At 38.3% G+C, this 13,358-nt stretch overlaps 1 protein-coding gene across 1 annotated transcript in view; it reads right to left on the reverse strand.

The window, feature by feature from the left end:
- TGFBI (transforming growth factor beta induced) overlaps positions 1-13,358 on the reverse strand; it is a 50,267-nt gene that overhangs the window by 16,404 nt on the left and 20,505 nt on the right. The window contains exons 3-9 of the mRNA XM_070933897.1: positions 10,875-10,939; positions 8,483-8,640; positions 7,373-7,537; positions 5,059-5,205; positions 4,768-4,909; positions 1,985-2,197; positions 661-798 (exon numbers count right to left, since the gene is read on the reverse strand). Coding sequence (XP_070789998.1) covers positions 661-798; positions 1,985-2,197; positions 4,768-4,909; positions 5,059-5,205; positions 7,373-7,537; positions 8,483-8,640; positions 10,875-10,939 — 1,028 coding nt within the window. The remainder of the gene's footprint in view (positions 1-660; positions 799-1,984; positions 2,198-4,767; positions 4,910-5,058; positions 5,206-7,372; positions 7,538-8,482; positions 8,641-10,874; positions 10,940-13,358) is intronic.

Here is a 13,358-nt window from a genome sequence, read left to right on the forward strand (position 1 = left end):
CAATCTACCACTCAATTTATTTACTATATTTATTGTTTACTTATAGTACTTTGATACTACTCAATTTGGTCATGAAAACTTACAGTTTATGCTAATAGCTTAGAACATATCTATTCTATCTGGAAGTGTTTGCCGTCATGTAAATTTACATGCACTAAAACCCACTTTGATACGATATAATTATATGCTGAGGATATTTAGCATGCTGTATACACTATTTTATCCTCTTTCCCCCAGTTTTCTGCCCCAATGCTCCAACAATTGATCAGCAATCTGTTTTAGCATGATAGATCTACACTGGGTCATTTTTAAATCTTTAACAATTTAAGTTTAACATTTTGACTCTCTTATGGATATATGACCTCGTTTTAGCTAGCTAAGACTCAGCTTTAGGAAAATGTGTGTGTATGTGATTTAGAACTATTATAAATCCTGAATTCCAGCAAAGAGTGGGATTGAATATGGTTTTGTAATGCAATCCTACTAATTAAAAATTATTCTTAGCAGTTAATTCAAGCAGAAGGCACATCCAACGGCACAATTCCAGGCACAGGCAGGGGGGATGTGCTTTCCTCCTCTCCCTCCATTTCAGCTTGTTGATTGGACATGAGGCACTAATGACAAACAGATCCCACTGTATAAGAGTTCAAGTATACAAACCTTTGTAGAAAGAATTGATGGGAGCCAGGACTGTCAAACGCTCATTCCCAGTAAGATGTGAACCGAGACCAACTTGTCTAAAAAGGTCAATAGATGTTGAAACATCGGATTCCTTCCCCAACTCCAGCAGAGTTTTAGCTTCAATTAAAATAACAACAACAGATGTCAAAGTGGATTTCATAATTATTATACATATTAAAACAGCACCTGATAAAGGAGCAGAATTGTATTTGTTAAAACTAAAAAAAAATAATCATACTTAAGCGCGCTTAGTGAATTCAACAGAGCATTGCTTTTCATTTATTTGTTTGTTTATTCAATTTCTATTTCTCATCAATCAATGAGTTTGGGTAGCTTACAATTCAGAAAATATTACATTACAATTAAAAATTCTAAAAAAAATTTAAAGCATTAAAAATATCCCAATACATGGGAGCAAGATATTTGGCCAGTTAGCAATACAGACAAGAAACACACATCAGCAATCCAGGCAAGGGGACGTAGCCAGGTTTTTAGGGCCTTACAAAAGACTAAGGTTGGGGCCACTCTAATCTCCAAAGGGGAGATATTCCATAGAGCAGGTGTCACTATGGAAAAAGCTCATTTTTTGGTCCCTGTCAGCTGACACTCTTTGGCGGACAATATTTGCAACATGCCCATTCTACTTGATCTCGTTGGGTGGGTAGAGATTCTTGGAAAAAGGCAATCCCTCAAGGGCTCCCATGACTAATTTGTCATGACTAATTCCACTGGTTTCAATGAGTGTAATCTAGACTTAATTAAATTTAGATCAAAACAGTTTCAAAATTATTCAAAGGCAAATAATTCTTCACTTTTTTAGTTTCTTCCATGTTTCGTTTAAACAGAAAGAATTACCATTGCTATTCCCTATTTTCCCGATTTTTAACTTCATTTTAGAAGTTGAAAATGATTTTTGTTTTAATGAAGAAAAACATCTTTCTAATCATACACAACTCTTGTCAGAGATAAAATATCTAGTTTTAGCCTGATTGTCTCTTGCCCATTTTCATAGTTGTGTCTGCCTAAAAGGTAATTTGCAATTTTTTTTAAACAATACCAATCACTTCTCAAAAGTGTAGGGAACATGTAAGGATCAGAATCCCTATGAACAAGGAAGCATACATTATAGCATGGGCATGGGCTATGTGCAATTTCCATTTTCCCATTTCACACATTGATTTTAAATGGGCAAAAATGACTAGTTCCATAAACCATGTTGGAGGAGGAGGAGGAGGAGGAGGAGGAGGAGGAGGAGGAGGAGGAGGAGGAGGAGGAGGAGGAGGAGATTGTTGTTGTTGTTTACCAGAGTCTGGGATGAGAAGCTCATTGACCATGTGTATCACTCCATTTGTGGCCATTACATCCTTGTCAGCAATGATGGACTTTCCATTGAGAATCATCTGATTGCCAACGCAGCTTACTTCCAACATATTACCCTCTAGGGTTTCCATGGATAAACCGGCAATAATAGCTTCAGCACACATAGCTGTTTTTAAGATGTGGTTGTTCAATAGTGCTATAGGGGGAATAGAAGACAGTAAGTGGAATTTTTTTTAAGTAGCTTGTACATCTTTTCTAGTGATTCATAAGCCATGGAGTGAAAATTAAATAGTATTTCAGAACAATGGCAAGCTGACGTGCTTAACACTTTTGTCTATAAATAGGCAAAATAGTCAAGCTAAAACAAATCCTGCAAATTGCTCAGTGCAGCTTTCTCCAATCTGATGCCCTCCTGATATGTTGAGTCTACAACTCCTAGAATTATAACTGGAGGATAGGCTGAGGAAGGTGGGCTCATTGTTTTAGTTCATTGAATATATAAAAAAAGAGATGCTTGTAGCCTCCAGCCTGCCTGGTCATATAGGCAAATCAATTGTAAATAAAATACTTAAGGATAAGGAAGGAGTTATACCAGTCTGAGCAAAGAGGAATCAGTTGCTTGTTCCAAGCCCAACCTTCTTATCATCATCATCATCATCATCATCATCATCATCATCATCATCAATCATCCATAAATGGGGGATGATTATTTGCAGAGAATAGTCACATTCTGTAGCCATATGTCTAAGAGAACCCTGCCCAGTAGAGGTGAAATTCCATTGTTGGAAAAATTACTGGGACTATTGGAACAAGAATAGTGAGGGACAGAAACTTGTATATTGTAATAATATCATTATGTAGCCAGAGGCTCTAATACAGGCAGTCTCCAAGTTAAGAACATCTGACTTATGAACAACCCATACTTACTAATGGGCTGCCTATCACTAAAAATGGCAGACAGTGTTGTCCTTCCTTGAGTCAATGAACCATTGACGCTGCACAATGTTTTTATAAACCCCTGTAGCTGTGCATTTTTTAATATGCTGCCTGTTTTCATGAGTTTTCAGCATTTCATGTAAACGCTGCATAGCATCAGCAGTTTGTTGGCTGAAGGAAGGAAAATGCCATCTGACATTTTTAGTAATAGACAGTCTATTCATAAATATGAGTTCCAACTTACATACAATTTCAAATTAAAGACAGGCTTAGGAACAGAACCCATTCTTAACCCAGGAACTGCCTGTAGTCTTCCAATTCATTCTAAGCCTTCCTTACAATTTACAAAAATATTTGCTAAAAAAGTGCTTCTATAGTATAGTTTACATATACAAAATCAGGTACATTTATTTCCTAAAGATAAGATGCTTCTCAACTCTGACTGAATGCATATGTTCAGATCCTTGGCAAAACTGAGGATTGTTTCCCCATTTAAAAGCACAGACAACTGGTCTAACTATACTTTGGCTTTAGAAATGAATGAGTATTGTTTATTTTAAAAAATATATAAAAAGAACACAGCTTGCTATCACAGAGGTTTATGAGGCCCATCTAGTGTCATCAAATACATCATTCAACATGCTGATTGCTATTGCTCATCTCAACCCCCCCCACCCCCCCATAGAAAATGCTGACCAGCTTGCCCAGTTCCCCCTGCATCTGCCTTCTTGGTAATGAGTCAATGCTGACACAGCTTTCTCATGGTTTCCTCTCTCCATTTCTGCCTTAAAGTCAGCACAAGGTTGAAGAAAGCTCATCGCCAAAGCAGTGACTCATGTAAACACCGTATACCAAAAGAGGAAAAAGAGTTTGGAAGAGCCACCACCATAGTAGGGAAATATGCAAACACTGCAAACTATTACTCCAGTCAGCTTCCCTTCTATTCATATATAATTTGTTAATACAGCAATCGAACAGAGAGAAAAAGAGGCAACATTATCAAAACTTTTTGCCTATATTAGCTCTAGATGGTGAGAACAGACATCATTAGAGTTTTATTAGATTTCAAAATAGGCGGCCCAATTTTTTATTTAGAACCACTAGTTAAAACCCAAAGGCAGTTTCATTTGTCCGAATGAGTAAAAAGCCTAATGATTAGGTTCAGACCATTTTTAAATAGGGAATGTTAGGTTATATGTGATATGCACATATGTGTGTTTACATTCCCATATACTATGTATACCCAAGTATACATTGCTTTCACAAAGTAGAAATAAAATGCAATTTCATTAAAAGTTTAAATAAGGTTTTCACCACAAAATAATGATTAAAAAAAAAAAACTTTGGATTTCATAACTGAGAAAGATCAACATTCTCCATGAATGGTACATCAGATAAACTGATCTCAGACTATACATGTCTTTATAAGCTAATATTAATGCTTGTAACATTTAAAAACTTGACTAATTCTCCCATACAAGTATGTATTTCTTTTGAAAATAAGGACATCTTAAAAGAACATGATTCAAAGGGAGATTCAGTTTTGCCACGAGAATATTAAAATGTGATTTCTATATTTCTGAAAGGATGAATTATAATGAAAGCTAAATGGCCATTCATAATCCTCAGGATAGTGCGTTATACCTCACAGTACAGTTCCTATAACTTGTAACCATCATTTACTGCCTCACTATAACTCACGAGAATAAAGAGGATTGAATAATAATAAATTTCAAAAATACATTTAGCTTCCATATAGACTCGAATCTCTGGTGAAAGCAATAGATTTTCTATTATTATTATTATTATGGATAGATTATGTTTATTTACCTTTCAGAGCTTCTGGGTCTCCCAGGATCCTGTTAAACATTTCTTTAGGAATCTTCTCAAAAGCTTCATTGGTTGGTGCTAATAATGTAAATTGACCTTCACTGTCTAAAAGATTATTGAGACCAGCCGCTGCCACAGCAGCCTTTAAATAAATGGAAAAGAAAGAGAATCGGTTATGTTAGAATAAATCAACCAGTAATAAAGTTGCTGATTACACAAATTTTCAAGAAAGTGGTCTCACTTTCCACTGGTGCAAGGAAATAAGACTGAGATCATTTGAGATGAACTTACCCTAAGAGTTTCAAGACTTTCTTCAATCTCTACAACTTGTAGGATACTGTTGGAAGTTGTAGAAATGACTTTGTCTATCAGATGGACTACTCCATTGGTAGCATGATGGTCAGCCTTCAGTAATCTAGCACAGTTCACAGTCACAATCTGGAATGGGCAGGACAGGAATAAGTGGAATAAGTGGAGTATATTGTTGGCATTAAATGTCCTTGTTGATTTGAAGGATGACACAACACAGGAGGGGTATCATTAAGAGAGAATGAATCTAGTGATTGCTTGTGTAGATCTGACAGAATATTTTGAAGAGTCCTATAGATTTTACAAATAGCTATTTTAAAATGAATAATTTTACTTTAATAAAAACTCATAATTCAAAGAATGTCTTTTTACTCAAACTTTTTTTACTCGAACACAAATATCTAAACACAAGGCACTGTAAAAACTGATGCATACATAGTTCACTGCTTTTCCTTCATATAATTTGTATTATATTCACTGTACACCAATCGGGGTGGGCTTCAAGAATTTTAGTAAGGGGTTCTCTGCCCGGTTTCTGGGTGGGCATGGCCACAGTGGGCATGGCATAGTTTATTTATTTATTTATTTATTTTTCATATTTGTATACCGCCCTACTCCCGAAGGACTCAGGACGGTGAACAGCCATAATAAATACAAATACATATAGAAGTTAAAAACTATTAAGAAACAGATTGAGTAATTTAGGCTCAAAGATTAAAAAACATCCAAATTTATCTAAAGAGGTTTAAAACCCAATTTAAAAGACAGTTTAAAAGCCAATTAAAAAGGGAGAGTTAGGCCAGACCAGCTTGTTGGAATAGAAATGTTTTCAGGGCTCGGCGGAATATGCGTAAGTCTTGGATGTTTCGTAACTCTGGGGGAAGCCCGTTCCAGATGGTAGGTGCCCCCACAGAAAAGGCTCTCTCCCTGGGGGCTGTCAGTCGACATTGTTTGGCCGACGGCACCCTGAGGCGTCCCTCTCTATGGGAGCGAACTGGTCGGTGAGAGGCTATTGGTGGCAGGAGGCGGTCTCGTAAGTACCCTGGTCCTGAGCCATGGAGCGCTCTAAAGATAGTAACCAAAACCTTGAAGCGCACCCGGAAGACCACTGGGAGCCAGTGCAGCTCGCGCAGGAGGGGGGGTTACATGAGAGCGCCACATTGCTCCCATTACCACCCACGCGGCCGCATTCTGGACCAGTTGGAGCCTTCGGGTGCTTCTCAAGGGGAGCCCCATGTAGAGAGCATTACAATAATCCAGGCGTGAGGTGACAAGGGTGTGAGTGACCGTGCGTAACGAGTCCCGATCCAGAAAGGGATGCAACTGGCGAATCAGGCGAACCTGATAAAAAGTCCTCCTGGCTACGGCCGTCATATGCTCTTCAAAAGACAGCCGTGAGTCCAGGAGGATGCCCAAGTTGCGAACCCCATCTGTGGGGGCCAACGACTCGCCCCCAATAGTCAGAGATGGCGCCAACTGACTATATTGGGACGACAGAAGCCACAGCCACTCGGTCTTGGATGGGTTGAGTCTGAGTTTGTTCCTCCCCATCCTGCTGTTGGCCTCCTGCAGCATGGCGCAGGGGTTGTTTTTGCCCTTCCCGGGCTCCGGAGGCTTTCTTTGAGCCTCCAGGAGGGCGAAAACAGCCTCCCGTGTCTCCAGAGGCCCTCTGGAGGCTGGAAACAGGCCCATTTGTCACCCTCCCCAAGCCTCCAGGTGCGCCCTGCATTTATCTGCATCCAAAATGGGCCACATGGGACTCCTGGGAGGGGCAGGGTGGGATGGGAGGGGCCAGCCAGGAGTGGGATTTGGGGGTTCTCCGAACTGCACAGAATCTTAGCTAGAGGTTCTCTAGCGAACCCCCAGCAGCCCACCCCAACACCAATGTACACTAGAAGTTTTCCCCCCTTCTCTTTCAATATAATTTAAGTATTCTTTTAAATTATATATTATAATGAAAATATTATATGGCTGCAGAGAGATGTGAATAAAGGCAGCTGTGCTCAGCTTTTTTAATCTTTGCATTCCTAAAAACATCCTAAATGCTGTATATATTTATCATAATGGATATGAGAAAATCTCTTTAAAGCGTTTCTTCATTGTAGAAACTCCAGATAAAGACAATAAAAAAAACTAGTCTTCTTATCTGGTCTACATTTTTTTGGCTATCATACTATAGAAAGCTAATTTATAGTAATAATTGGCTACATTATTAAGACATCCAAAGTAGGAAATCTTATCTTCGTCCAAACGAAGTCTGTGCCCAGCTGTATTTGTAAATTTATCAGATACTTACTCCATTTGGGTAATGATGAATCTTGATGTCAATATTCTGGTACATTGAAGGGAGAGAAAGTCCGTGTTTTAGCTCATCAGTTAGGACTCGTTTATTCACCATGTGATATCGCAGAGCATTTAGCAGCTCAATATTGACATTGCTCACCAACGAATCCAACACTTCCTAAGATCAAGAAATCATATTGAAGAGCTGGCTGTTCTGAGCATCCTATCCCAGATCTGAGCCTATGTATTTTACGTGACTATTTCTATCTGCTTTCTGCCTGGTAGGGGGTGGGGAACTGTACTAGTTTCCCTAGAGTGGAAATTGAGAGCTTTGCCAGAAAAACAGAAGTTGCTATCTCAACATTTTTCTTAACAGAAATTTTCCTTACTTCTGCTTCCTTTTCCAACCCGATGCATTAAAGTACAACTACCCTAATCCTCAGTTGTCGTGGCTAGTAACAAAATGATTTGGAGGCAGTATGTTGAGGTGGCTTACCCTTGAGAAAAGACATTTTGCCTTTCCAAGTAGGAAACCAAGCTAATGAAGAGATACAGTAATAACTACATATTCAGCTCAGTGCAACAATATCCACAGAATTTTGTTGCTTTCGTTAGATTGATGAAAGCACTGAATAGCAGCATTATGCCACAAGTTCTTTCATTGTGAAGCAGATGTGCAACACTGCAACTGGTGTAGGAAAGGGGATACCATAACACTCCTTTAATTAGTCTGATGTCCTTGTCTCCCTGTAGAAGAAACTGGGTCAAAGTAAAGAAAAGGAACTGACTTTTTGATTGTCAATCTGATATTCATCTCCTAACTTCTAACAGTCTAACTTGTTTTTAGCTTTCATGAGCCTGGAGTGGATATAGTTTGCTGCACATATCTTACATAATTCCACCTAATCTCATATTTTTAAAAATATGTCAAGCATATTTAAATAATATTTCTGATAAAGACAAGGCAAATGTTTCATTTTACAGGCATAACTCTGGATCCAACTTCTTCCCATTCTATTGATTCTTGGTTGTATTCATAATGATTGGTTAAAACCAAGCTTAGAGATCTATCACATCAGGAATTCCACCCACGTTGAGCAAAATGTAGCTGCCCTAGACTTACAGCAGGCAATGACGCCCAGGCCTCATTGGTGGGGGCAAAGATTGTGTAGCTGCCAGGCCTTGTGATTTCAGCACTCAGGTTAGAGCTGGCAGAATAGAGCTGAGTGGTGGTGGCTCCGACAACTCCAAGTGTCTCATAAAGATTGACAAGTGGCAAAGCTGTTAAAAATAAAGGCATTTCTCTTTAGCAAAGTCATAGTCAATTCAGAACAAAGTCTATTCTCCCTCCCTCTCCCTCTCCCTCTCCCTCTCCCCCTCCCCCTCCCCCTCCCTCTCCATTTCCTTCTTTCGCTCCCTCTCTCTCTCTCTCTCTCTCTCTCTCCCTCCCTCTCTCTCTTTTTTCTCTTTCTCTTCTATGGTGCAATCAAATCAGTATTGACTCCTGATGACCACCTAGACAAGTCCTTGTAGTTTTCCTGACAAATTTCAGAAGTGGCTTAGCACTGCCTCCTTCCTAAGACTGAGAGGGACTCACTGGGCCAAAGTCATCCAGCTCTGGCTTTGTGCCTAAGGTGGAACTAGAACTCTCAGTTTCTATCTCATGCCTTAACCACTATATCAAACTGGCTCTCTGGTTAGGGTTAGAGTTATTTCTCAATTAGAATAAAATAATTAAGCCATAATTAAGCCATAACATGGTGCTGAGAGTTAGTGAGGCCAATTGAAATCAATGAGATAGATTAGACAGAATTATTTAAATCCTGTTCTTAGTTCTTGAAAAATAAGTAAGTCTAAATCCAACCCATTGAATCAACACAATTTTTTCACATATTACTGTTCTTAGTGCAGACCTAAAATTAGCTTGATTGGTATTTTAAATCTGTAGAAAACAGAAAAGAGAAACGAAAGTGGCAAATGGTATTTTGCATGCACATGGGTATAATAATAATAATAATAATAATAATAATAATAATAATAATAATAATAATAGGTATAACCAATTTCATTGTATACATGATGTACAATGACAATAAAAGCTATACTATGCATATATAATTGCATAGACATACCGTACCTGCTGTGCAGAAATCCAGATAACCATTAAGAGGACAATACAGAAATCTCTCTTCTTCTGTCTAATGGTTATCTGGATTTTTGCAGACCAGATATTAAGTTAAAATATTACTTTGTGGGTGGAGAAGCAGCAAGGAGAATGAGACTTCACTGTTTCTCATTCCATCATTTTCCTACAATTAATTACTCTTTAAGCATCCATTTGCAATGGCAGACACATCTGAAATTCTACAGAGAAGAAAACATAGGGTGGGAGGTGGGGAAGAGTAATTTATAGAAAGCAATTTGCAGGTTTCATTTTTTTCACTCCAGGCTGCTCTTCTGTGCCATCTACTCAGAACTGATGTTAAGAAATAATATTAGATAGATAGATAGATAGATAGATAGATAGATAGATAGATAGATAGATAGATAAGATAGATAGATAAGATAGAGATAAATAGATATCAGATATGTATTATATATTAAAGAATACGTAGGTTTTACCTAACCCACTACATATGCCTTGTGTGTGTGTTTGTTGTACAGAACCCATGAATGTGATGGTGCTGAATAGGCAGGTTAAGGAGATAAGATGAAGTGAGACTGGTTTATGAACATTTTGCTAGGGAACGGAAAGGGAGGAAAGGAGGTTTGAAAAATTTTAAGGAAAGGAAATCTGCTCTACTTATAGGAGAAAGCAACAAAATGGAAACTCAAGAAAAAGGTAACTGAAGAAGATAAGCTTTGGTAGCATTGTGGCATCAGACAAAAAGTGTTTAGTTCAGTCTTCTGTTTCTAAAAAATGCCTGCTAAGTACTTCTTTGTCATATTTCCTAAGGCAGCTTATTTCTCCTTACATTCCCCACCCCCCAAGACACATTACTCTTGAAACGTAAGTTTCCTTTAACCATCATAATTAATAGCCATTGACAGACAAAAATAGCATGGTTTATGGAAACGCTGAGGAAAGAAAATTCACTATAATCTCCCATTTGCCTGTGTAACAAAAGCCAAAATATGTGGCAGAAAATAGGGATAAAATAAAATTAGGACTGAAAAGTTTTACTCTGAGATGCCAGATGAGAACCTGCTTCCTCTGTATATGTGTTAACTAATTAAATCCCACACATAGGCAATACTGTACTTGTCTTGCTAGCTATTTAACATTGTTTATATTTTAAAAACAGAAAGCATAACTGGTTTTAAACGTTAAAAAAAAGCTGCCACTTTTTATATACAGATACTAGAAAACTTTTCCTTATTATAACTTGCTTTTTTACTTATTGATTTAGTGCTCATTGGTCAAATCAAGAGATACGCATCAATACATTGATCACTACAAATTTATATGGTTCAAACTGGGGAACCTGTAAGTGTCACTTAATAATCTTATTTACCAGCTGGGCAGCCTTTTTCTCCAGGAACTTCTTCATATCCAGGACAACATTCATAAGCAACCACTCTGTAGTGAGAAATATACACAGCATAATAAGATAAATCAACCAAAATGTCAGTTACCATCTGGCATAATTGGTACAGTGAAAGTTGACTGAAATTAAGTCTAGTTAGATCAGTCTGCATTGACCTATCATTCTGTAATTTGTGACCATCAACTTCCTGAAAAGTCATATAGAACAACTGGAAAGATGACTGGCAAGTTGAGAAATATCCCCATGGTGAAGCTAATTGAAAAATTATAGACTACTCAGGGGAGGCATTCTAAAGATGAACTGGAAAATCAATGTGTTTCACTATAAAAGGAGTGGCAGAATCAGAGGGCAGAGTCAAAAGAGGAATCAGCTGTTGTGGTCCACCAGCAGCCTGTGGAGCTGGCAGCGGAGTCAGACAACGATGAGGCTGAGGAAGAACATGACCCAGTCCTGGACGCTGGGGAAGGCCCGGATGAGGGTTCTGTGTCAGAGGCAGAGATGGGGCCAGGGCCATCGGGGAGTGAGGTGTGGACTCCAGAGCCTCCAGAGAATGATAGGAGTGAGGCAGAGGAATAGGAGGAGCCTGTTCCTAATGCACGCATGAGAAGAGCTGCCAGAAGGCAAGAGCAGCTCAAGCAAAGAGGACAACTCAGGAGTAGGGCCAAGAGATGATTGGCCCCTCCCATAAGGCTTAAAACAGACCAGCAACGGCGTTTGGGCTTTGTGAAAAACAACGTTGGTAGCTTCGTCTTCTTCGTCTACGTCTTGTATTTATTTTTGTATCTGTGACTTCTGAATGTTTGCCAAGAAAGGCCTTTGGCAGGTTACCTAATTGGACCAAGATTTGTGATAGGACTGAGGAATTTGTGTTGGAAGGAATTTGCTTTAATTTAATGATGCTGGGAATGAAGTAATTCTCAGCTGTTCGAATAAAGTTTGTTTGTTTTTTCACTGACTGATTTTCCTACTACTTACTTGGGCCTGGGTCACAACATCAGCCTAGAGCCATGATGGTGAACCTATGGCACACGTGCCGGAAGTGGCATGCAGAGCCATCTCTCTGGGCAAGCAAGCCATCACCTGTTGCTCTTCCGAGTTCTGGCCTGCCAGCCAGCTGGTCTTTACATGCATGTGGGCACCAGAAACTGGAAGATCAGGTGGCTGGTGCGCGCATGCGCACTGGCCACCTGATCTTCCGGTTTTTGGCATGCACGCGAGCACTCGCACGCACTCCTTTTTCAGCATTTGGTACCGAAAAGGTTCGCCAACACTGCCCTAGAATCTCTATGTAGCCACAAATGGACTAAGTCCAACTTCTCTTGAATTTCATTTACTAGGGTTGCCAGGTCTGCTTCCAAAAAATAGTGGACAAGCCGGGGGGGGTGTGTTAAGTAGTAAAAAAATAAAAAGAAATTACAATTAAATTATATATTTTCTTACAAACATTTTAACACACCATTTTAGGTCAGTCGACACAAGCTACAATACATTTTAAAAATGTGAATTGTACATAATTTTATAATATATTTTTATTTTAATCTCATTAATTTTTTCGGAGAATCGAGATCAATGGATATTCGATCTTTGTCTCATTCTAACATGGAAAAAAAAGACAAAACGTGATTCTCCTATCCTTATTCTCTTAGACTGTACAGCTTTAGATTACGTACCATTTCATCATAAAGCTTTTGAATAAAAAAAAGTCCACTATTTTGTGAAAAAAAATAGTGAACATAATGTGAAAAAAGTGGATTGTCCGCTCAAATAGTGGACACCTGGCAACCCTATCATTTACCCTTATCTAATGCCAAGAGAGGGCTAACCATTAATGAGTAGTTTTCTGTGCATAGGGATGATTAGCAATAAATCAGTTTAATTGGAGTTTCATGTGTAGTCCTGATCTTTTGCGCCTGATATTCACTTACTATATTGGGGAGCAAGATCTACTAAGGGGCTATCACTTTAGCAAAATGTGCATAAAATATATGAATTGAAGCCAATATCATATGTTGTTTTCTAACTGTTAAACATGTATCCATTCTCTGCATCTTTCTAAAGCTTAAAAAGTTTTAATTCATCTATGTATATCAGGGTGATCAACTGTAATCTACTTTAAAAGTAATGAAGTTATTTATTTTTTTTAGCAGATTAAGCTATTTTGGTATCTGCTGGGCTCCTACACTGTATTTAATCACTGTTTGGATGATATCCATAATTCCATTATGTTTATTATTTTAACACGCTATCTAATGTTTTCTCTCATTAAGCCCTAATACTAGAATAATACTTCTCTCCTTGGGAGATAATTTTTGCTTTCTTTGACCAGCCTACTTGGTCAAAGGAATTGATTTAAATATTTTTTTTTTCATTCTCTTATACCAATTTATATGAATTCATGGCTATCCCAAATGTATTATGAGCAATCAGGTAAATAAATCAGTCAATGAATGT

Source organism: Pituophis catenifer, unplaced genomic scaffold (genome assembly GCF_029215685.1).
Source record: "Pituophis catenifer annectens isolate HBS135680 unplaced genomic scaffold, rPitCat1.0.hap2 SCAF_2, whole genome shotgun sequence".
Lineage (NCBI taxonomy): Eukaryota > Metazoa > Chordata > Lepidosauria > Squamata > Colubridae > Pituophis > Pituophis catenifer.